Source organism: Peromyscus californicus, unplaced genomic scaffold (assembly GCF_007827085.1).
Source record: "Peromyscus californicus insignis strain IS unplaced genomic scaffold, ASM782708v3 Scaffold_14__1_contigs__length_90479793_seg_2, whole genome shotgun sequence".
Classification (NCBI taxonomy): Eukaryota; Metazoa; Chordata; class Mammalia; order Rodentia; family Cricetidae; genus Peromyscus; species Peromyscus californicus.
In genome coordinates this window covers 79,791,188-79,817,197 of record NW_026294436.1, presented here as the reverse complement: position 1 = coordinate 79,817,197, position 26,010 = coordinate 79,791,188, and the positions used below count along the sequence as shown (strand labels likewise).

The following is a 26,010-nucleotide window of genomic DNA, read 5'->3' as shown; positions in this document are numbered from 1 at the left end:
GCTGCTGCTGTAGGTTGTTTACTATAGGATTTTAAGGATCTCCCAAAGGCATGGTCCCCAACTTACCAGAGGTGGTAGAAATTTGAAGAGGTGGAATCGGAGGGGGCTGTGCTTTAAGGTGATTGTGGGACTCTGGATCTCCCTCTTGACTTGGCTACATACTTTAACTACTGTATGCACCCTCACCACAGGCCTAGTAGCAACAGGACTGACTAATCACACACAGAAAATTTCCAAATCAGCCAAAATAACTAAAAAAAATGTGTGTATATGTATGCAGGTAAATAGACATGTGACATCTTCAGAAACACCATCTACCCCCTTTGAGACAGGCTCTCATTAGCCTGGAGTTTACAAATTAGGTTTGGCTGGCTGGCCAGTGAGCCCTAAAGATCCTCCTATTTCTGCTTTCCCTGTGCTGGAACTATAAGCACATGCCACAATGCCTGGCATATTTTTATGTGGGCATCAACCTCAGGTCCTCATGCATGTGACTGAGTTATCTCCCAGCCCTCTCCTTTTCTCTTTACTAGGTGATTAACTCCATGATTTGTTATAGTAAATGGAATCTGGATAACATACTATGATGAGGAGATCAGCAATTTTTATGTCTTCTATGCTTATCTGTAATTTTTTACTTCTATATTTGCAGATGTGGCTAAAATGTAGAGAAGAGAACATTATGATGTAGGCCCTTTGTAGGTGTCAGAAGCAAGGGGAGAACTGCTGGAATTCAGGAAAGGTCAAAATAAGCAAATTGATCTCTTTCCCCTAGGAAAGAGATGAACCTAGATGAGAAAGCGCTGGAGGGCCTTGGCTGTCAAATGCTCAGCCCACAGGCAAGTCCAGGCAGTGAAGGGCTCCCAAGTGTCTCCCTGGCTTGCCAGGTCAGGGGTGACTCTTCAGGCTTGGTGCCGTGGTATGAGGAAGGTGGAAGGGTTCTGATCCATCTCTTCCAGTACAGTTTTTCCCCATTGTCCAACAGTTGCCTGCTTGTGAAAAGCCACTTGCAGCAAAAGGAAAAATGTTTTGATTCCTAATTGAGATGTTTACCCAGACAGCCTGCCAGGTCCTCAGCCCTAGAGAATGACAGGTATACTCGTCACCCTGTGGATGTGTCTGCGTGGGAGAGGAGAGAAAACACAATCTCCACTCCTACACACATTCACACCCAAGGCTGCCAGCAAGCATGGCCTTTGGAGCACTTAGTCTACAATAGTGACAGGAAACAAATCCTAGGAGATGATGGGCTCTCCTACTTTCCCTGCTGCGGCTTCCATTTAGTGTAAAGGTACCCCTGTGACTATTAGTAAAGGGATCGACACTGGCAATTAAAGAATCTGGTCTGAGATAGTAAGGCCTAAAAACTGTGACTGTGATGGCATAGTAGTCCTGAGGGGGAGGTAGCTGACCAAACTGAATTGGGGTAGAGCAGCGAGAGTGAACAATGCCAATGAACCTGTTTCCTCACTCATGAGTCTCCCCCTAGGTCTTCTCTAACCCCAGGAACAGGGAAGCTCCTAGGAAAGAGTAGAATATAAAGGCTTGTGGGAAAAAGATAGGAATAAAGTCAGGGTTTTTAATGTAAGGAGGGCAATGAGATTAGGGAAGAAGGAGGATTCCAGGAAGTGAGGATGCACTTTCACTTACCTTCCTTGCACTCCAGTGCTACCCTGGACTCCAGGTTGTCCATCTGCATTTGGAGCCGCTTGAGTGTGAGGTCATTTTCCCTAGACTTGCGCTTGTAAGCAATGAGGACAATGATGACGATGATAAGGAGGAGGCTTCCACCAGCTGCTATGCTGATGATGGCTGGCAAGGTCAGCAAGCTGTCGGAGATGACACTCACCGAGCCAGGTGAGAACACCATTCCGCCCACGTGAACCTGTGCATTGTACACATAGACACACACACAGTGCACAGAGGTGTAGAGCCCTGGCATGCCATCATATCCTACAGTATCACAGTTCAAGAAATGACAGGACAGACGACAACAGTACAGTTCATATTTGGATACTAAGCGATTCCTGCCTTGGGATCTGTCTTCTATTTATGTGTTCTCAACTGCTATCCACTCTGATGTAGGACATGGAGATGAGGAAATATGGAGGGCATGAGTCAGGCAATGAGAAGAAATGGAATCTTTCTTCATGCTTGCATGGTAAGGCTGGGCAAAGGAAAGAGACAGAAGAGGGTTCACTCACCATAACCTTGTGTTGCCCAGTGAGGTTGGGAGGTTCACAGAGCAGCTGTGTCTCAGACACGGTGACCGCACAAGGCGTCTCTCCAATCATTACTGTGTAGTTCAGTTTGGCCCCTCCAGAGGCAGGAGGGCAGAGATTTTTGCCCTGTAGAAAACAGGTATCTTAATGAGGAGAATTGGCATATTCAAGCAGAAATTAATTGTCCACTTAAAAAGAGATAAAGGAGAGAGGGTGGGGCAGTGATGCAAAAACCAAAAAATCTCTCCATGTCAGGTTTTTAAAGGAGACTTCAACCAGCCACAGGTTAAAGAAGACCAAAAAAAAAAAAAAAGGCAAAGGAAAGTGAAAAATGGCAGTAGCAGATGTTTGGGGAAGGAGGAAAGGAAGAGGAATAAAGATGGAGGGGAGGACACATGGGACTTAAGGACAGGTGGGGTGCAACAAAACTCCCGGATGCTATCACCTGGAGATTTGGCCTCTTAAAGAGGGAAGGGCCAGCAGTACTCTCTTCCCACCACTATCCAGGCTTCTCTCCACTCCTATTTCCTACCTTCAGGATGATGGGTGAGCCTGGCTTCTGATCCAAGATTCCAGTGGGGCTGAGTAGTTCAAAAGTTGGGTTAGGGTAGTAGATGAACTTGGTGTCATTATAGATGAGTAAGGATTGGACATTGTTAAAGAGAAATCCAAACTCATCTGGCCGTTCCACGGTGTCCAGGCCTGGACGGTAGTCACTGGTCAGAGAGGGCGCCAGACAGGTGAGGGTGGTTGTGTTCACCACTGTACACACCTAGGAGGCAGAAAGCAGCATTCTGACCACCCAGTGGGTGAAGGTAGGTCTATCATCTCCTCTTACCCTCTGTTTGCTTGACTTCCTTCACAACATGTGAAGCCCTTAAGACCAATGTGGTGATGATGCACTTAACCCCACTCATTTATTCATTAACACTCTTTGAGCACCTGTTTTCTGGCAGACACTGGGCTGAGAGTCTGGTGCACAGAATGAAGTAGTCTCAAGGGACAGCTCTGGATTAATTAAACAAGCATTATAAGCTAGTCCACAGAGAGCCTGAGGCAGCACAGGGCATGATACTGTGAAATGCATGAATGGATGAGGTACACTCTGGTGGGAAGGACCAGATGCTCTGGAAAGTCTGTGAGTTTGCTTGGCCTGAAGCAGCATTCATGAAAGATTTCCTTCAGAAGTAGTGTAGGACAGAGAGGGACAGTGCAAGAACAAGTTTCAGTGATGACAAGGTCTGGGGTTGAGGATATAAGAATGTTTGAAGAAAAGGACAGTTACAGTGAGGGAGTATGTGTGTGAGGGGTGTGGTGCAGTATATGGTGTGCAGCAGAAAGTAGTGAGATGAGCATTTTGTACCTTGCATAGTGTTCAGCTGATGTTTCAGGACAAAATGATAAGGAAACAGGATCCTGCCACTCAGGGTCTTTCTTTTCTCTAGCCATGTATTCCTCCATCTGCACTGGGGTACAGTGAGTTAGAAGTGACACTGAGTTCATGCTATCCCTTGTCTCTTGATAGATCTTTGGTCTGCTATCAAATTCTATTGGGCATGCCCCTGCTCAGCACAGTCAGTTATTCTCTCCTGCATTGGTTGGTTCTGAGGCTAAGACAGCAGCCAACCAAAGAAACTACTAACAGACCCACGGAAGAAGCTTAGAAAAAAAATGTAGATTCCAACTTGCCCTCCAACTTTTTACTCTGTACCATAGTTAACTCAGTTTCACTGTGGGAGCTGGGTTGTCACAGGAACAGCCTAGGACACCTTCAAGAACTCTAATACATCCGGCAGGTCGTGTGTGTGTGTGTGTGTGTGTGTGTGTGTGTGTGTGTGTGTGTGTGTGTGTCTGGTCAACATACACACACTCAGGCTTTATGACCAGAAAACGGGTCCCTATGTGAAACAGATGACCATAGCATAGCAAAGAGCTGATAGAAGTGATGTCAGAACTTCAAGTCTAAACCTTAAACTTCCCTAACAAAACAGCTTCCTGATGGCCTTTCTGCTGTGCTAGGGATCAGTTCCCATTCTTGTCCTTTTCATTATATACTTCAGCAGCCCCTTTCCAACTTAATGGCCATGTTATGGTGCAGGTGGGGATACTGAGGCACAGGAAAAGCAACAGGTGCTGTTAAATGAGTATAGTTAAGAGTTGAATTCCTAGTTCTGTAGGGAAGACTCTCAGCTCAGGGTGATTCTCCATTGCTGTGGCATCTTCCTCCTTATCATCCCAGTTTCTCTAGACACAAAGGAGGCTCCTATGTGAATGAGAAAATCAGTTCTAAACAAGAGGCCTGTGTGTATTGCCTGACCTTCTGCATCACACTCTGCTTGTCAACATCCCTATGCATTTTGTGGTTTTGTGCCAGCCTTCCTCACTATCTACTGGGAGCTTGGAACACAAGGAAAATGATAACCCTAGGTAGGGCGAGGCTAAGCTGGGGCCCAAATGGACCAAAAGAGCAAAGTGCTTCCTTTCCCCATCCTGTAAACAGAAGCACAGCACAACACTGTGGGGCTATGTTCTAGGGATACTGCCTTGCCCTAAGCCTTCCATCCAGGCCTCCTAGCCTGGATACTTCCAGGCAGGTCACCATGTAGGCCTAGAGCCCTACAACTCTCCAGAGGGTGGAACTATATTTTAGTTCCTGGAAATACTGCAGTCTATGGTGTGTAGTAATGGTGTCAGTGAGGGGATAGTCCTTAAGATGTAGATAAATCCAAAGGGAGGGGAGAAGGGACCTCACCTGGCCTGTGGCTTTTGCAGGATATCAGGTAAGAAGGAAGCTCTTGCCCTATATTTTCTCTTTGAGGACAAAAGCTGTAGCTTTTAGGAGTCCCTTATCTGCCTCATGCCAACATCATAGCATTCTCTCTATACTATATTTACATCTCAATTTATGTATATTTGTGCCTTGTCATATTGATCCTGCTACCTGGAGAGAGACTCATCCATAGTTTGGCCAATTCCTTGAGGCAGCAAAAGCCTTGCTACCAGCCAGCATTCCTTGCATGTAGAAACCAATGACAGAGCCAGCCCTACCCCAAACCACCTCATGTCATACTGCCCACATGCCCTAAACATCCCAAGGGGCTGTTTTTGGCTGTACCAAGTAGCCAGAAACAGCCCCTCATGCCATAGAGACAACTGACATACACAAACCAATCCTCTGGCCCTGTGGCACCTGTCTTTCCTATGGAGTCCAAGAGAAGCTAGAGCCAGCTTTTTCTTCTGGCCCTGTCTGAAGGACCCAGTTTTTACAGGTTTCTGGCTTTGCATGGGGCTCCCTTCTCTTAAGAATTGATCTGTGAGTTGTACTCTGGTTGGTCATGTTGGAATGATAATAAAATCTGTATTTTAAAACCTGTATTTAATTTTTTGAGAAGAGATGGTTTATCTACCCTGGGTGTGAGTTCAAGGTGCGTATTCCTAATACTCCAGGCCCCAGAAACTTGACAGAACAGCAGTGACTGGGAGCTCAGAGAAGATTTAGCTGTCAGTAGGTAGACAGGGTCCAGGTTCTTCCCATGATTCAAATTCTGTACTTGGATGTAGGGAGCATGTGTTTATCTAGCCAAAAGTGCTGAGTATCTCTAGCATGATGGGAAGTAAGGCCCATGAACATTTCACATGGTCAAGTTATGAAGAGTCTGGGTAACCTGAAGTCTAACATGAATCTGCCTCAAATCATCTGTGACCAAGGGCAAGTCATCTACCTATTTGGCCTTAGTCTCTTTGATATGCAAGGAAGGTATAGGACCTGATGATCTTCAAGACATTCTTGGTCCAGCCTAGCATTCTGTCATTTTGTGCACCTCTGTTTTCCAAGGAAGATTCAGCAGGCTGGACATGTGTCAGGGACAAGAGGAGAGGCATCATTTTACATTTTTCATGTCCATCTCAGCTTCATCAATATCCCAAAGGTCACAGAGTAATGGTAGTAATACATGGTAATAATAATGGTCACCATAGCATTTTCTGTACTATAATTATGAATACAATAATGTTCAGAAAATGCTGAAGGAACAAACTGAAAACTTTTTAATAACTTATAAGACATTCTATTATCATCAGAATAAAAGAACTTTTTAAAAATCACAGAAATCCATAACTAAAAAGAATACAATTATGCAGCTATGCAGAGGAGTAAAGAAGCTGTGATCATCTTGCCAGCAGGTCAGAATTCTGTCTTCAGTAGCTGACATTGAGTACAAACATTGTGTCCATGGCTATCCTGCTCTGAAATGGCAAAACAAGCCTTTCATCCATTCACCTGTGAGGAACACAGGATCACAGAAGCTAAAGGACTTGATCAGAGCCATACAGCTCATAAAGGCAGTGTCTTGCTTCCAATACAGAAGTTTCTAAATGTGGTGGAAGAATTTATTTCCATCTCCTACACTGTTTTTCATTTAGCCTTTAAGTGAACATTTTCACTGAGTTGAGCATTACCCTTTTGTGCTCTATCAAACTCAGCAGCCAGTACTTTTAGATCCTTGCTGTATTGTTTTCTGAAAGTATGCTGCTATCAAATTAGTTTCTGGGAGGCTCAGCTATTTGGAACCATGATTACAGGGTCAGGTTTTCAGTCAAGTTTCCTGTCTAGTGATCAGGTATCCATATGCCTTATCCTTAGCTCCTGGCCTTGTAAGATATGGGCAGAGAGCCATGGTTACTGAGGCCAGGAAGGGAAGACCAAAGGTTACTCACATTGACAGATTCTTTGCCATTAAACTTGACTCGGATCCTTGGCTCCTGAATGACATCCAAGTTGAAGCCTGTGATAGTTAGGGGTGTGTGGCCACTGGGAACAAGAAGAAGCTAGGTTAGGTTAAAACCCCCTTAAATTTGGTACAGTGAGCTTCAAAACTATTGGGATACTCAATATGAGCCACCTTGGGCTATAGGGCTTTTGCAACCTCATCTCCCTCTGGGTGAATTTTGTTAACCTCACCTGTCTCCAAATATACTCCACCAACCTCACTGTCTTCCAGATGATGTGTCCTGAACACCTCATATCCCTCCAGATGTACTTCACCAGTCTCACTCACCTAGTGATGCTCCACTCTGGCTCAATGCGTTGGACCCGAGGGTCATCTATGTACTCAAACTGCAGACTGCTATCTATCCGGGCTCTGTCGACACTTACAGATACAGGGACTGGTCCCAGTCCATTGGATGATGGGGGTGAAACACATACAATCTCATTCATTGACCTCCTGATGGGGAAACAGAGAAGGGTTAAGGTGGACGTGAGCTATCTTGAAAGGTATGTTCCTTATCCCATGTGTGGCCATGAATGACACATTCTGCTGTTTTATTATTTTCTGTGCTACAGAAATACCCTTTACCAGTGTCCATCAGCATCTTCCTTTTACCTTAGCTGGATTAGGGAGGGAGCACAGTAGAAACGATACTTAAAGAACATGGGTAGTGGCAAGGCTTTACAGGATTTTGGAGAACTCCTTTTTCTGGATTTTTCTAGACCCTGACTTTAGTCAGGTTATCAATACATGTTCACCTAATACCTGCCCTCTGTTGTAATAAACACATAGGGCTTGCTCTTGCAGAGTTTATAGTGAAAAACCCTCATGTGGGCAACACTGGGCAAACTGGGACCTCACCCATGGATTCCTTCAGAATCCTGGAGTCTGCATCCTCAGGGTTCATGGAAATGCCTGACAATATTAGATTTTTTGTTTTAATGCTCAAGACAAATTTGTGCTTAACTTGATGAGACCATGTGTTCCTCCATGTGAGACCTCCATGAATTCTAAGTCCCTACAATGAAACTCAGCCTGGCAAGCTACTGGGATCTTTCCTCATCTGTTCTGATAGCTCTTTCCTCCAGTTCCCTTTAGATGTACCAACCCCTCTGATCTATGGGACATAAACTGGTAAATAGCCTACATTTCTAGCAATGGCTGGTATGTTTGGGCCAAGGAAAGGACCAATGACAAGAAGGTAATGGTCAAGTCAAGGCAACAACAACACATCATCCTTCAAGTTACCTTACCCATAGAACTCGCAGGTCTGATTGCCCAGGTACACTGCCACACTGCTCCCAGCACCAAGGTAATGGCCTGTGATGGTCACCATGGTACCTCCTGACTCTGGTCCCCGGATGGGGCTGAGTGACAGCACAGAAGGGTTCTTTGAGAAGTAGAAGAGAAACATTCACAGCTTAGGTCAAAGGCTAGACCTAACAGTAAGAGGGATAATCATCATGCTGGGAGCTAAGGTACTTTTCCTGCCCTTTGTAGTTCCAAACATCACTGCTTTGTCTGGAGGGTCTGTCCAGGGAAGGTGAAGGGCTCCCATACATTGGGATTAATTAACTCCCTGGGGAGTCTTGTCTTGTACTCATAACACTGAAAGGGAAGCTGACATGACACTGACTAATCTATCAATTAGTTTGAAAATTGAAAACAATTTGAAAATGCTACTTAATATAGAGCCTGTCCTGATTTTTTTTGGCACAAAATCAATAGGGTTGAGTAAAATGTTCTTGCCTAAGTTGGGCAGCTGATTGACTGTAGCCTCTATGAATGATCCATATATATGTCCTCTTGTCCTTCCCTAAGCACTGAGGACTCCTGGTGCCTTCAGTAAATGTTAAACATGGCCATTCTCTGACCCTTACTGGTGGATGAGAATATCACTTGCTAGCACACTCTCTAAGTTGTACATTAAGTTTAAAAGAAATCTGTAGCCTATGACATACCAATGAGTTGACCTAAATAAGAAAGAATTGCTTCTGCCTAGTGAGCAGTGGCATGGAAAGTATTTTTTGTTTGTTTGTTTGTTTTTGTTTTTGTTATTTTGTTAGATAGTCTCTTGACAGCTCAGGCTGGACTTGAGTTTGAGTGAGACCCTCCTGTGAGTGCTGGGATCAAAGGCATGTGACTCCACACATAGCTTGGGAAGTGCATTTAGTTTAGTGAGTGGATTCTAATCTGTACCAGCTTCTCACTATCTATGGCCCTTAGATGGGATTTTTCTGGATTTCAGTTTGCTCCTTGTCCATTGAGAAGGGTATGACGGGCCTAGGGCCCCTCCCAGTTCTGATATTTACAACTCTCTCCCTATCTTATCTTTTCTTTTTGCTTTCCAGGTCCCCTGGGAAGGAAATGAGGCACAGTGGTTGCAGACAGGACAATCTGAGAGAGAAAAAGTACAAGGGAAAATGTAGCAATGCCAAAATGAGAACACAGGCCTGGAAGCTCTAGACAAAGTAGTAAAACACTTTTGAGAGAAGAGAATTTTGTGGCTTAATGATTTTCAAAACTCTTAGCAAGGCTGGTTTGACTCCATCTACTGTTGTTAACACTTTTTAATGAGTACTCAATATGGAGAGGTAGGTAAGTTTTAGAAAAGGAACTTAAGGGCCTCAATGCAATGTATTGATTCAGGATGAATTGAGCCTAGGTAGACTCCAGGGTCTTGGAAGCAATTTATTGATTTGGCATGAATTTAGTTCCAGCCTCACAGAAAGCTTTGGTACCAAAACTGCCTGTTGTCTGAGCATGATGAAATGTCTTTAGGGCTGTGTGTACATGCACATGTCACCACACTAACACATAGAACTTCCAGTTTATATGTTTCTTTTCCTAGTCTTGTACATAGAGGTACATCATTGCCAGATTACAGTGACTCTTCTAACTCTGCCCTTAAATGATCTCATCAAAAGCCAAAGCATATGGTTAAATATTAACTAGTGTGTCCTCATTAGGCTGGAATTAGACCACAATGTCACACTGGAGGAACAAAAGGGAGCCCAGTCTTCAATCTAGAATCTATTTTCTATGCAAGGCTTAAGTTTCTGCCTTATTTAGGACTCTGAACTATGGTTCTCTGGGACTCCAAAGTCTCTGGTTTTTCATTTGTTTGTTTTAAGTCATGTGACTATTTAACCCCAGAAAGACAGGCTTCTAAGCAGGGAGGCCAGGAATTCCCTTTGCTAGTCACTATGGTCTGTCTGGCTGGGAGGGGCATATGAGATTTTCCTAAAGTCTGGAACAGATGTGTGTCCTTGCTGGCTCTGTGGCCAGGCTTGGTCCCAGTACTTACCACAAAAGTATATTGCTGGTGGGAATTTGTCATGAATTCTTCATTGCATTCCCCAATGCACAGGCGTACAGGCCCAGATGTAGTGCCCATAGGGGCACGACCCATCTCACAGACGATCCTGAGAAGACAGCAAACCTTCCAGTGAAAAGCTTGACAAGGCTGCAATCCCTGCTCATTTGCTCAGCAGTCAGTGAGTGACCCATGTCCAAACAATGATCACTGTCTTGCTATAGTACTGGACCATGGTTCAGTTGAGAACCCATGTGACCATGGGTATAGTGCTGGCTGCCTGGGCTTTGTCTTATCTGCACAGTGAGAGGTTAGATGTGATTATATACAAAAAGCTGTGGGTGCCTCTGCTGTGGGATGGTCTGTATGTCAAGTGTGTTGCTCTGATTGGTCAATAAATAAAACACTGATTGGCCAGTGGCTAGGCAGGAAGTATAGGCGGGACAAGGAGGAGAATAAAGCTGGGAAGTGGAAGGCTGAGTCAGAGACACTGCCAGCCACCACGATGAGAAACAGCATGTGAAGATGCCAGTAAACCATGAGCCACGAGCCACGTAGCAAGGTATAGATTTATGGAAATGGATTAATTTAAGATATAAGAACAGTTAGCAAGAAGTCTGCCATGGCCATACAGTTTGTAAGCAATATAAGTCTCTGTGTTTACTTGGTTGGGTCTGAGCGGCTGTGGGACTGGCAGGTGAGAGAGATTTGCCCTGACCGTGGGCCAGGCAGGAAAACTCTAGCTACATGCCTCTGATATACCATGTAGCCTAATTCTACTACCATTCCTGTGGGCACCTAGTGCAGTGTCTCACCATGGATCATTTCTAGGATTGGTGGAATAAGACCAACAGTGATTGAGGGGCAGTACTTAGATGGTGTTTTCTGCTATGCAGCAAGCCAACATAGCAGCTCTCTCTAAGAGCACAGGTGAGTGATTATTTGTCACACTGGCTGATTCAGCTGTAGTCTCTTTCCTGCAGTGAGCTTTCAAAGAGGCTAGATAATCTGGTGAGATAACGTGAGCATCCAAACAGTATCTTCCAGCACAATGGCAGAAGTGCAGGCCAGTGGAAGTGGGTGAAAAGGTGGTAGTGGCTGAGTTCATTAGTGCCATGTGACACTTAATCAGGGCTGAGCATACTCAGTGGGTGACATGGCCTTGGTTAGAAGTCACATCTCACACTGGCAGGCAGGCTGGAGGAAGAAGCTCTGTACTTTCTCTGCAGGCCAGATCAATACCCCCTGGTGATTTCCCTGGCTCCTGAGATAAGTTACAGAAGAACATTCAAACACTGGTCCTTTAAGTCACAATGCCTTACAGAAAGGGTGGGTTGTAGGGGATGAGTAGCATTGAGGAAATTAGACTTTGGGGGGTCCTTGCCTGGAATACTGGGCCGGGGGTCAGTAGGAGAGGGTCCTATCAGTCTCAGCAAATAGGGGGCCAGGAAAGGAGGAAGGAAAGCCTCTGTTGCTTCCTGACACCATTTCAGATTGCAAGAGCAGTGTCCATACTAAGCTTGCTTAGTGGGAAGTCAGGAAAGCAAACCCCCTCCCCACTAATCTCCTGTATTATCCTGGCACAGTGGGAAGACCTGTGTTTAACAGACCCATGCTTATCTGAATAGTTTCTCTAGGAAAGAAGGTAATTAAACAGAGATTTCATTTCAATGTAATAAAACTTGCATGAAACAGATATCACACACACACACACACACACACACACACACACACACACACACACACACACACCGTGCCACTGGTCTCCATCTCCTTTTTAACAGTTAATCCTCAATAAGTACTTTGACTCCTGGTAAATATTTACTTAACATACAATAACTACCTTATTATGTTTAGCATATAAGATACAATAAGAAAGCACTCCATGGAAGAATGCTCTTCCTTTTCTTTATCTATGAATAAACAAATTCATTATGAACCCACATAAGCATGACACTAACAATCAATTAGCTTTGGCATTAGGAGCATCTGAGAAGCTTAATCTAAGGTGCTGTGTTTGGTTATTTTCATGCTGCTACTTGCTTGGAGTGACAACTCAAATACTGGTTTTTTTTTTTTTTTTTTTTTTGGTGCTGGACCTTGCTTTTGTTTTGGGATCCCTGACTTTCTATAGCCCACCCTTTAACCCCTAAAAGAACTCTGAAGAGTCAGCTAATTCTTAAGGGCAGTGAGTGTGGGGACTGGGAATCAGATGAGCCTTCCCATTTCTTCTAATCAAGGGCTGATTCTTTCCTCATTCATAGCCCGTGTACACTCTGTAGAAAAGATCTACCACAAGAAAGGTAGCAAGAAATTATTGTAGGCTTAAAGTTGTGGAAAAAGGAAATTGAAGGATCTGTTAAGGTTATAGGCAAGACTGAACTCTTGTTCTCAGGCCTGTTTCAGAAAGGAGAAGGTCTAGTCTGGCCTGTTCAACTGTCCAAGGAGGGCTTAGGAATTGGCTGGGCTTAGGAATGTCTTTCTAGGTTCTGAACATTTTCTTGCTTGGGGTTCATGTTCCAAAAGCTAAGCTTTATGTATGGAGTACCTGGGAGAAGAGTGATAGAAGGAGATGGGGCCAACCCAAGTGTCTGAACTGAGTACCTGCAGTTGGCTCTGAATGCCATGCTTGAATGGGCCTGAAGCATGCTGTCCTCTTCTAGCAGCTGAGCTCTGTCTCACTTGGAGTGTGAATAGGGAGAGGGCTGGGGTCAGCAGCAGCCTATGTAAAAGGGTCTGCATAGCCATGTCCGAGAAGTGAGACTGGAGTTTTCAGGAAATCAAGCAGCATTGTGGGTGGAATGGAACTGTCCCCCTCTTTTCCTCTTTCACTTGTGAGCCCCATGAGGCAGGATGGAGAGGACTTGAGTGTTCATAGGACACCTGTCTTAGCTTAGGGAGATGAGTTATAGAAGAAGTAAGGGTGTTGCAGAAGTGAAAGGGATGTAGAGAAGACTAAGGATTGTGTCACAGTAGAATATATAACTTAATGACAAGAGCTGTGGCTGCTGATGGCAGAGGCAGCCCACAAGATGGGACCCCATGCAGCATCAATCCTCTGCCCCAGGAAGGGTCTTATTATTTCAGACTTATAGACAACCAAGATTCAGGGATGCTACACGGCTTACTTAGGGTCACATTCCAGCAAGTGGAGGAGCCCTGATTAAAAGATAGGTGAGCGTCAATCTCAAGTTTGTGCCTTTGATCACTCCATTTTGTGGACACTGGCTTGCTTATCTATCTATCTATCTATCTATCTATCTATCTATCTATCTATCTATCTATCTATCCATCCATCCATCCATCCATCCATCCATCCATCCATCCATCCATCCATCCATCTATCTATCTATCTATCTATCTATCTATCTATCTATTTTGGACAAAGACTCACTACATTTTCCAGGCTGGGCTCAAATTTCTGGGTTTAAGCAGCACTCCTGCTTCAGCCTCCCAAGTAGCTGGAACTATAGATATGTGTTATCTATACACTTGTCTCAGATGCTGGATTTAATAGAATACTCTGGATACTCTAAGGGAGGGGCAGCACAGGCATTGTGGTAGTGACAGAAGATTTTTGGCAAATATGGGAGACAACCCCACTCATTTCCTAAGGCTCTGAGAGTTAGTCACTTGATTTCTCTTTTTGGCTATGGACCACCACAGGCAGTAGGCTATATATCACTTTCTCCCCAAGCCTCATTTGTATTGTCTGGTTTAATTTCTGGGAGGCTACCCAATTTACATGTCCTTTGTGTTCCTGGTAGCTCCTAGGCTCCCTATGTATTATTAGGAGGCAATGACCAGTGATAATAAAATTTTATCCTTATAAAATGAGTTGGGCCAAACAACTGTCCAGTTTCCACTTGAAGATTTGACTATTAATTGGCAGAGGGCTTCTGGAATCACATTAGTGCCACCAATAAGCTTTCTAGTTGTGTGTGGGAGAGTGTTGCAGATTCTATAAGTCATATTGCTCTAGCCTCCTGAGGACCACTTGGGGGGACTGTATACATCAGCTGTTCCTAGTTTACAGATGGACCAGGATCAGGGAGCAAAGTGACTTGCCCAGTGCTATTCAGTTCATCAGCAGCTGAACTATAGCTTGCCCCCCAGGCTCCTAGCACCAGCTCAGTTTTCTCATTATCCCCATACCACACCATCTCCCACAGACATGCATAACTGGTGGCTCACTTCCTGAATGGGAAGCACAGAGATCCAGCACCCATCCAGCTGTGTTTGAGTTCACAGATAGAGCAGATGAGAGAGAGGTCAGATGAGAGCAAGTCCTTGTCTCTGGAGATGCTGAGTTGAAATTTGGACCTTCATTCCACTGCCCAGAAAATGTCCTATGGCTAAATCATCTTGCCCTCCATAGACATGTGGGGTGTTGATTGCAGGACTAATCAGGGCCTTTAAACCAATATTAACCTAATTGTGGAATGATAGATGGCAGACACAAGCATATGGTGAATCATTACTGCACCTGCTAATTCTGCTTTTGCCCAGGATTCTATACAGAGCCCAGTTAGCCAAATTCATCTTTTGCAGACATCTGTAACGATTGCACCTGCTGCTCACTGCCCAGGATGGAGGCTTAATAATGTTAACGAACTCTGAAACCTTAGGAGTGGTAATGAGCCTGGCACAGCTGGAAACTAGGTTGCAACCAGTGAGGCTTGGGGTGGTTGGGTGTTGTTCACTGCTTCCTGCCTATCCTGTGCCTGAAGCAAGGAAAGGGGCAGCTTTCAGAGACCACCATCAACCTCAACATGCCTGCAATGACTGCCTCCCCAAGGTCTTTTCACAATCACACTTCCAGTTCATCTGGGTACTTTCTTCCCCACAGCCCTGGGTAAAGAAGTAGACTTGACTTCATAAACAGAACTAAAATTTCTTGCAGTCAGTCCATCAGATGAAGGTCAAAGACTAAATAGCTTGCTGAAGTCTCAGGGCTTGTTAGTTAGCAGCCAAAGTCAAAACAGTTTAATTCAAAACTTGGGCAAGTTTTGGGTCTAGTTGCCTCGAAGTTCACATTCCTCACCCTAAAGTCTGAGTCTTCCAACAAGACCCCCAAATGGGACCATGGCAGGTTCTTGAGGTCTAGGTGGATTTGGGGTCTGTGTGGCCAAGTGCCTGGTTCGTCTTGGCAGGGCACAGAACTCTAGACCATGGGACCATGAGGCTTCCTGCAGGTGGTCCTGGCTCCCAAAGTGGTTACCTTCTAATGTGGTTCCACAGAAATACTTAGGCCTTCCTGGTGGCCTTTCTGTAGGCCTAGCCACCACTTCCTCAAAGCTCATTCCTTATGAGCTAAGGTTGTGAGTGAAGAACAGGACCTGGAGAATCAGAGGAATCAGGCCAGCTTTATTTCCTCCTCACCTGTGGCCAGTGGCTCTGACACAGCCCCAAGAATCTGGGAATTTACCCCTTCTGCCACTCACCCTTCTCTGAGCTATGCTAGAATCAAGGCCCTTTGAGGTTCAGAGTCATGGGTGATGGATGAGTCATAGAGCCAGGCCTGAGCTAGGAGTTAGGAGATTTAGGGTTGGATTCTGCCATAGGGCTTACTTCCCAAGTGATCAGAGAAAAATCATTTCATGTTTTCCCAGCTTTTGCTCTTGCCAGCTTTTACAACAATTTACTTGCCAGAGGTTAGAATAATTGAAAAAGAGATAGTGAATGGGAAAGTGTTCTTTAAACTAAAACTTGCTGATGGAAAATAAAGTGATGTCATTTTTATAGCTGCCATTGAGAACTGGCTCTGGAGAAGCCTGAGGCTGCAGAGGAACAGGGTAAGAGAGAAAAGCCTGAGTTCAAGTCAAGTTATTATCAGCTCCTGATACACACAGAGCTGCATACTCAGTGGATGAAGGAGACCTTGACACAATGTCACATGACAAACCATGAAGAATGATCTGGTGGCTCCCTTCCCTTGTTCCTCCTCTTTCATCCCCAGCTTCTGGCCTACTTCCTGCCCACCAACTCACAGACTGTAGTTTCCACTGCCTAGGAACACCCCACATTGGAACATATGTCACTCCTGAGCTCACCCGCCTGCCCGACACGACATGCCTATTTTCTAATTTCCAGCTGACATTTCCCTTAGTGAAATAAATGAATCTGCTCCAGTGGAGGCCCTGTTCAGATTAAGCTGCTGTCAGAGCCCCATGCACGAAACAAATTGTTGCCCACAGCCTACCCTGTAGGATGCATTTCAATGGGGGCCAGTAGGAAGGGCCAAGAGGTCCCAGAGGGGCTTTCACATTCATGCCAGCCAGCAGGCAAAGACTAAATGAGGGCAGCATGGGCACCTGGCACCCTGATGCTTGAGGGGACTAGGAACAGGGAAGCAACTGGAACAAGGCCCTCTGAGGGCAGAACCACTCTGGAAAGGCTTCTTAGGGAATTTTCCACTGGAGGAAGTGATGTGAAAGATGCTTGGGAAAGTCCCAGAGAAGGAAGTACAGAGACTCTCCATTCTAAAGCTCACACGGACAAAGGCCAGCAGGGTGGACTCACTGCTCAGCGATGATGTATTCCCCTGGAAGGGGTGTGCAGGGCACGCCAGCCACCTGCACATGGTGAGCGATCTCAGAGAAGTCCAAGCCCAGGTTCACTCCATGGATGGTCACACGAGTCCCTCCTTCAGGTGGTCCTGATACTGTCAAAATCTGTAGGAGGGAGGTGGAGTTAGCCACTGACTGAGTCATTCACAAGAAAAGAACAAGGTTCCTTTCCTTCCCCAAGAGCTGGGTGCTTAGGAACTATGATGAGACTCCTAGAATATGAGTGTCTTCTATTCTTTTCAGCTTGTGCAGAATACTGATCTATTTTACACCACTTCCTTGATCATTCACCCATCCATCCATCTACCTATCCATGCATCCATCCATCCATGCATCCATCCATGCATCCATGCATCCATGCATCCATCCATCCATCCATCCATCCATCCATCCATCCATCCATCCATCCATCCAAAAAACTCATCACAAAGAGTTCTGAACTCTTCTAAGAACAGCACTGATTTATGTACATCTCTAATTCACTAGCTGACTGACTGTGATCAAGTTACATAATCTCTGTGAACTTCAGCTCTTTTTCTGTGAAGAGAATATTTTCATGTTTACCAAGCTTTAGCAAGCATGGAAAACCTAAACAGAGTTAGTTCTTGAAGCTCTGTGTACACTAGGAGGCTTTGCAACTATGACAGTGTTGTTGCTATGTGGTGATATATTGTGTACCCTAATAAACTTGCCTGAGAATTAGAGGACAGAGCCAGCCACTAGATTAGAAACAGAGCCAGGCAGTGGTGGCACACACCTTTAATCCCAGTACTGGGAAGCACACACACCTTTAATGCCAGGAAGTGATATGGCAGGGCAGAGAAAGGCATATAAGGCATGAGGAACAGGAACTCACTCTCTTTAGGCTAAGGATTTTGTAGAGGTAAGAACTAGTAGTGGCTGGCTGCTCTGCTTCTCTGATTTTTCAGCTTTTACCCTGATATCTGGCTCTTGGGTTTTTTTTTTTTTTTTATTAAAAAACCATCTAAGATTGGAACAACACTACTGCTACTTCTGTGCTGGAGCCTGTAGGATACAATGGTGAATACGCTGTAGATTTGCCCTCAAGGAACTTATTGTCAGGAAGGAAGTGATAACAAAGACTCGTAAATAATTCTAGTTTGGGGTCTGCAGTGGTCAGAGAGATACAGGGAAAGCAATGGGCACTTAGGCAGGTGGGACTTGGATGTAGCAGAGGAGAACATCACAGATTCATAGTGGTTACCATTGTTTCTCACAACACATGTTAGAGCCAAGAAGTGACTTTAGATTTTACAAACCTTTGCTGGCTTCCTGCTAGCAAGGAGCATTTATTTATTTATTCATTCCTTAATTTCAGTCACCAAATGATGACTTATCTTGTTTTGCTTTAACCCAAAAAGAAAGCAGTGACAGAATCAGATCGCCAAAGTATAAACTCTGGAATCCAGTAAATCCCACTGAATACATCCACACTTTGAAGTCTAAAGTTACCTGAAGTGGACAGTAATTAGCTAATCGTGATCCTGAGTGAACTCAGTTCCAAGGAACAGAGGAATTCATAATTGTCAACCTAGGGGTAGAGGTGGGAGTGTCTCAGGGAATTTTATTCTAAGTCTCATTTTATAGCAAGAAGAATGAGAGCTATAGATGTTAAGGATGGATCCAAAATCTCAGGCAACTTGTACACAGCAATAAAAGGCCGCTGTTTCCACTGCATTATAAGAAAGGCAAGACTTGATTGAGACAATTCACTCTGATCCCAGGATTGTGCCCCTGGACAGAGACACTGCCTTTGTGTTCTTGGACATTGAACAAGTTCTTCCTTAAGACTGTACATACTGGTTGTCTTAGTTGGGGTTTTTATTGCTATGATGAAACATAATGACCAAAAGCAAGCTGGGGAGGAAAGGGTTTATTTTGATCACAGTTCCACATCATCAAAAGCAGTGAGGACAGGAACTCAAACAGGGCAACAACCTGGAGGCAGGAACTGATGCAGAGGCCATGGAGGGGCGCTGCTTACTGACTTGAACCTCATGGCTTGCCTAGCCTGCTTTTTTATAGAACCCAGGACCACCAGTCATAATGGGCTGGGCCCTCCCCCATCAATCACTAAGAAAATGCTTTACAGGTTTGCTTACAACCCGATCTTATGGGGGTATTTTCTCAACTGAAGTTCCCTCTTTTCAGATGACTTAGTTTATATCAAGTTGACATATAACCATTCAGCACAATTGACTCCTGTTAGGGCTGGAGCAGCAGTCAGTATGGGTGAGTCTGGGTGGAAAGGGCACTCCTCCTCCTCCTCCTCCTCCTCCTCCTCCTCCTCCTCCTCCTCCTCCTCCTCCTCCTCTTCCTCCTCCTCCTCCTCCTCCTCCTCTAATGATGATGATGATGATGATGATGATGATGATGATGATGATGATGATGGAGTTATCTTGAGTCCTGCCACCCTCTCAGACATGGACCCCCATGGCCTAACCACAAGGAAGAGATGGAGTGTGGGTAGGGATAGCTCTCCCTAACTTACTCTGGTGGCATGCTGATCAGATATTGTTTTAGTGTGGTAGTAGCCAAGCTGGGATTGACTGAGTCTGCCAACTTCCCTCCCACTTCTATGGGCCTTCAATGGTGCAGCCTCCTGAATTTTTCCTGTAAGGCCCTGAGAACACTATTCTGAGGATTGTTTCCACTAAGGTCACCTTATCTGTGACTCTGAATCCCTTTTCTTGGAATAAAATATTCAACCTTATAAATAAAACTAAACATATGGAATAGCTCAAGGGAGAAATCACCAAGGCATATCCATGTGTTGGGAGAGATGAAAGAAGGAAGGACAATGTGGAAGAGAAAAAGCTCCCAGGAGAAGGAAACCTCTGTGACTCTTCTGTCTTTGGAAACCGAAAAGTCCAAGCATAGTGTGCTCTGGATATTCTGCTTGGCCCTGGCACAATTTGTCAGAGGTCAAGGATCCTGCCTTGAGGGATAGACCCTTGGCATAAGAGGTAGGGGAAGAGCTGCTTTGCTTCTACCTTTGCAGTAGAACATCAATAGAAGAGAACACACTTTTAGCTCCAATTGGGTTTCCCGGTGTTCCATCCACCTCCACTCCAACCCCAGCACCTGCATGGCAGGAATCCGCCTACTCAACGGGTTGGACAGAACTATGCTGGTTGGTTCCTTTCCTCCCACTTTTATTTAAAAAAAAAATACATTCTTTTGCTCACTGCAGTTAATTACAACCTTTCAGAAAAAAAAACTGTGAAATGAAATCTTTCTGGAAAGCCTAAAAATATTCTTGTCTCACAGGTAGCACATGCATACTTTGCCTCTGGAAGGTTTCATAGTGCAGCTCCCCTGTTGCTCAGTCATGACAGCAATCTCTTCCAACATGGAGGGTTAGTTAGACACAGGTTACAGGTACTGGGCTGTGGGGTCAGTCTGTTGGCACAGAGTTGCTCAGAAGTGTAAATCAGCATAGAGAAGCCTTTTGGGTAAATTATGAGCAAGTGTTATAATCTTGACATAAAGGTATACATCAAAGATATGTGTGAGTCCAGCTATCAGTTGCTGGTATGCAAATTGGAACCTTCCTAGATCATCAGACCAGATCCTCAGGCTTGGAAAGTGCTGGGGAAGCTGGATATTCAGGAGAGTATTTTTATGGACTACCTCTTATATTGTCATCACTTGGAAGAGGTGGCCGGATAGTTCAGAGTAAAGAACAGCTAAGCAGTACACAGCCTTGGACTTAAAGAAATTCATAGATTATAGTTTTGATTAAAACAAAACTTATCTGGAAAAGTTGAGATTTCCAAAATATAGATGAGCTGGCGATCATCTGATTTTCAGGAGGGTTCCCAAGGCCTATATTACTGATGACTTCCAAATCTTTGTTGTCAGCTCATACCTCTCTCCTGAGCTTCAGTCATATATCCAGTTGCTATAGCACATCTCCACTTCCACCTGCATGTCCACCAGGTGCCTCAAGTTTCACAATATCTAAAAATGAACTCTTAATTTTTCTTCCTTCCACCAAGGCCCAATTATCCTCCCAGATTTTCTTTCAAGGTAAATGGGATCACTATGCTCCTGGCCAGAAATTCTGCAAGCATCTTCAAGAGTTACTTGTCTTTCACCTGTCATGTATAACTAATAAGGTCAAGGTCCTTTTAATTCTCACTCCCATGTGCTAAGCAGGCTTCATTATCTCACTCACTATGACCAAAAGGGTCTCCATGTTCCTCCATGTAAGTCTCACAGGTGCCAGGGGTTCTAGCTACTTGGCTTGGTGGTTGTGATCATTACTGAGGCAATGTTCCCCTGGATTCTGTTCTCCCTGATTCATTCAGCTGTATCTTCCATTCTGTAATATGTCCTCTGTGTCCTACCAGAGATTAGTGGTTCCTATACTAGATGCACTTTAAAATCTCTGTGTCAGGGCTGGAGAGATGACTCAACTGATCAGAGCACCTGTTACTCTTGCAGAGGTCCAAAGTTTGATTCCCATTACCCACAGTGGGTGACATACAACCTCCTATAACTTAACTCTAGACCTGACATCCTGTTATGGCCTCTGTAGGTTCCTGCACACACACACACACACACACACACACACACACACACACACACACACACGCACGCACGCACACACACACACACACACACACACACACACACACACACACACACACTAAAACAAAAGCTTAAAAACTCTCTATGCCTTTCAATACATTTGCTTTGCCTAAGTTCAAAAGTCATAGAGGGTCAGGCTGGCAGTCTGTGCTTAGAACAAAACAAAAGAGGAAAGCATCCTATAGAAGCCTGTCTATCAGAATCTTTCCAGATGTCTGAGAAGAGTACAAGGCCATGATATCTATATGGTGGCCTGAGTCACAAGAATCTGGCATGCAGATTCCTCCCCAGAACTAACTGTGCAGGGTGCAGGAAGGAAGGTTGATGGGAAAGATTTGGTCTTCAGAGAAAGAAAGAATAATGCCCCTCCAGGACAACATTTCAAACTAGGCAGCCGGTGAGTTCCCAGGCTTTTCCCCAGTGAGACTCTGTCCTCAGGGTTTTTCTTAAAAGTAGCATGAAATTTCAGGATGCCTAGGACATCACTTCATAATGCCTTGATGCTATTGGTATCCAAGTCTGGCCTCTTGTGTGGGTCTATAGAGGTAAACTGCCTAAGTGTCCAGTTATTGCCTGCAAAAGCCCAGGAAGGGTTTTTCTGATCTAAAAGGAGCAGTGGGACTTCAGGGGAAGGTAGGAGGGTGGTAAGAGGGCAGTAGGGTAATACTGAAGCCTCCATTGATGCAAAATAAACTCAAACATGGCTCAGATGTTGGGCATATTTGCCTATCTTGGCTTCCAGCTTCAGATGGCCTGTGTATTTCTGACTGTTCTGGGATAAGAAAGTGAGACCTTCTGGTACCCAGACAGTGTCTACAGCAATAAGAGATCAGGTAGCCTCTGGTGTCTGGCAGACCTGAGTTTTGGAAAGCAGCTCTGATACTCCTGAGCTATGTGACCTTGAACATCCTCATCTGAAAACTGATAATAATGCTGGCCTCAAAGGGAGGATGCCAGGATTAAGTTAGCTAATATTTGAAAAGCTCCAGCATGTTAGTTCAGGGATCAGGTCATAACAATGTATAATTTCCTGCTCTGAGCTTCCCTACACACAGGACTTGCAGATGAGAAGAACGCAGTATATAGGGATGGTTGGAAAGCTAAGAGATGGTATGCATTTTCCTGCTGATCTGGAAGGAGAACTTGTGGATCAACGAGTCCATAGCAGATGCTGAGTAACCAGGTGGGAGAATACCTGAGAAGTTTCTTGCAGGTCAAGCTTGGCCAAGAGTGGTGGTGCTGAGGACAGGACCTTGAGGACCACCTCAAAGACCATGGCCAGACAGGATTTTCACTGCCCATTTCACCAATGGCACATTGACTATCTTGGGACAAAGATGACTGTACTTTTCTTAGTAACCTAATATTTAGCATACTGGCTAGCTCAGACCAACCATCAACAAATATCCCCAATTCCCATTACTGAGAAATGCTGGTCTGTATAGAGTTCTAGAACAGATTGTGTTCTTTAACTATGACTGGAAGAAAGGGGTGCCTAAGTGTTGTTTGGGAGTGTTCTAGTGTATTCCAGTTCTAGTTCTAGCACAGTCACTCAGAATTCCTTCCCATAATCCTCCTATTTTAATTTAATCCAGTTTCTAATTTGACTCTTCATTGAGTGGAGAACTGAGCAGATACCTCCTCATCAAACATCTTTCAGAGGCTAAAGATGGAACTTAACACCCCCTGGCCTTCACCTCCTCTGCACCTGTTGTCTGTACCTCCTCTGAAGAGAGTTTTGGAAACTTTTACTGGGAGGGGTGGGTATTCTTTGCTCTGGATCCTGGTGTTTCTGTCATCCTCTTGGGCAGAGTGACCTATACAAAGCTAGGGTTTGAGTGAGTGCTTAAGTAATCAATGTGCACTCAGGAGGACCTGTGATTACATCATTTCTCTGCATGTCATACACACCATTAATGAGACTCACTGTGGGCAGCACCTAGCAGAAGGTAAACCTTGGGCATATTTCCTATGGCTTGTGTTGTTTTTCTCCTTGAGGTTTCTTTCCCCATTTAGAGAACTTTTGCTACGGGGTTCTCTCCGTGTGTGTGTGTGTGTGTGTGTGTGTGTGTGTGTGTGTGTGTGTGTGTGTGTGTATTTTCTTTTGGTCAAGCTCTCATTCATGTAACTCAGGCTGCCTTTGAACTTGTTGGAGATACTCCTGTTTCAGCCTCCTGAGCACTACTATCACAGGCAGGTGCCACCATATCTACTCTATATTTGCATTTTAATGGGGCTTTAAGTTATCCTGTCACCTTGCCTTAAGATGATTGGTATCTAGTTGTGGAGGGGAAAGGTAGCCTGTGCTTTGCAGGATCTAAGAGAAACACTTTGGGGCTCAGTCTAGTAGCAATAAACCCTATCTATACTCTCTCAAACATGAAGTGGCTCAGCCAAGCCCTTGCCATGCACCTATTGATTAGCACATGTTAAGCCAGGATAATGGAGACAGCAGGGTATAGAAGAACACTAGCATGTCTTGGGTACAGCTCAAGGTCTCACAGTAGATGACTAATAAGAAAGTTCTAATTGTTTTCTGGACCTCTAAAACTTTTCAAACCTTTGGTTTGGTGATCCACTTCTCTACATGCTCAGACCTACCTCCACAGCTGTACAGTCAAATGGAGCCCTGGTGAGCACCCTAGAAACACTTCAGCTCAGTTTCTAGTCTTTCTGGACTCTGTCCTGTTTGTTTTCCTTTGTGGGTGCCATGACCTGGAAAGCAGCACAGCGCTGTTACAACTGCCCTCTTTCTTGCGGCCACTAATTGAACATTTCGAGGGAACTGTGCCACAAGCTGCTTAAGGGCAAGAGCAGATGCAGCGGATTAATTACAGATGGGGGGATCTAAAGGGCTGCATGAGGAAGCAGAGTGGGAGGTGCTGGAGGTCTTAGGGGCTTGGCTGCTGAGGGAAGTGATTAGGATGGCTGCATACAACCACAGATGCAGGCAGGGCCTGGGTAGGGCCTTGGAGGGGCAAAGTTTGGGCCTCCCTCAGAGTCAGAGGAGTTTGATGGAAGATTCCCAAAGCTTGGCTTGCACTCTAGAAACACTGTCTTCTTTAGACTATCTCCTGGCTTATAGGAACAAGGAGTAATAAGACAAATTGTCCATCACCTCCAAGGAATGGGAGATTTCTCTGATAATGATGCCTGCTGTTTCTTTACTTATGAAGTGCTCAGAATGAGACAGAAATTTCACCTGGGACTTTATATATTGTATCCTACTTAGGGCTAAAAACAAGTTACTAGGGCAGAGCTGTTATTATTCTCATTTCACAGGTATAGAATAGTATTCCAGGGAGGTTAAATAACCAGCTCAAGATTGCACATGGAATGACAGAATGCAGTGGGTCTATCCAATATGTGTATTTAGTCTCCGTGTAACACAGTCTGAGCTAATTGTTCCCAACCCTGCAGAGACCAAGTCATCAACTATGAGCATCTGCCTTAGTCTCTGCTCAGCACCAGCCTCTTTCTCTCAGCTGAGGCTGTGCCTCCCTGTTTTATCAGGAGCCCTGTTGTTGGCTTTGATGCTCATCGTCTTTTCTTCTGCTCTATCCACTTTGTGTTTCCCACCATCCATCCTCTCCCTGTCCATACTCCTAATTTGGCTTGCCCCATACACTCTACTCATGTATGCTTGGCCTCCCAAGATGATGCTGAGGGTGGGACTTCTGGCTTTCTTCCCATCTTAGCAGTGGCTGGAAGAGCTTGGTTTGGCTCCTTTCTCTCTTCTGTCTCTATATAAAGGATAATATTTGTCTAAGTGAGCTTAAGAGAGACAAGGATGATGCCCAGGTCAAACATGGGCAGGGGGTGCTGTGTAATATTATTTAACTATGTAAAGATGTGCTACATTTGTTTATGCTGTGGAATATTACTTTAACTGTGTAAAGATGTGCTACATTTGTTTATGCTGCATTTGTTTGAGGATGTAAGGATGTGTGTTTAATTATGTGAAGATGTGTTGCATCTGTTTCACCTTGCTTGCCTAAGGTACCTGATTGGTTGAATAAAGAGCTGAACAGCCAGTAGCTAAGCAGAGAAAGGGTAGGCAGGGCTGGAAAGTAGAGAGAATAAATAAGAGGGGAAACATAGGCTGGGGGAAGAATGAAGAGGAAGGAGGAGGAGAGAACGAGGGAGACACCTGGGACCAGAAGCCAGGTAGCCACAGCCAGCAGACATAAGCAGCAATAAAAGTAAGATATACAGAAAGAATGAAAAGTAAAAAGCCCCAAGGCAAAAGGAATATAATAAGAAACAGTTAGTTAGTTAAAAGAGCTAGCCAGAAACAAGCCTAAGCTAGGCTGAGCATTTATAACGAATAAGAAGTCTCTGTCATGATTTGGGAGCTGGTTAGTGGTCCAAAAGAGGGGGGAGGGGCTCTGAAGTCAAGCAGCTGAAGGTCAAACAACTGATGTAATGTCAAGAAAGTTGTCACTGTTTATAACCTTCATCTTTAAATTGGGCTTAATAAGAGCTATCAATCAGTATTGCATTCAATGAGTGTAGCT

At 44.7% G+C, this 26,010-nt stretch overlaps 1 protein-coding gene across 2 annotated transcripts in view; it reads right to left on the bottom strand.

The window, feature by feature from the left end:
• Plxna2 (plexin A2) overlaps positions 1-26,010 on the bottom strand; it is a 199,005-nt gene that overhangs the window by 15,463 nt on the left and 157,532 nt on the right. For both annotated transcript variants that reach the window (XM_052738096.1, XM_052738097.1), the window contains exons 13-20: positions 16,830-16,981; positions 10,299-10,416; positions 8,245-8,381; positions 7,280-7,447; positions 6,939-7,032; positions 2,755-2,994; positions 2,205-2,348; positions 1,651-1,885 (exon numbers count right to left, since the gene is read on the bottom strand). In XM_052738096.1, the coding sequence (XP_052594056.1) occupies positions 1,651-1,885; positions 2,205-2,348; positions 2,755-2,994; positions 6,939-7,032; positions 7,280-7,447; positions 8,245-8,381; positions 10,299-10,416; positions 16,830-16,981 (1,288 nt within the window). The remainder of the gene's footprint in view (positions 1-1,650; positions 1,886-2,204; positions 2,349-2,754; positions 2,995-6,938; positions 7,033-7,279; positions 7,448-8,244; positions 8,382-10,298; positions 10,417-16,829; positions 16,982-26,010) is intronic.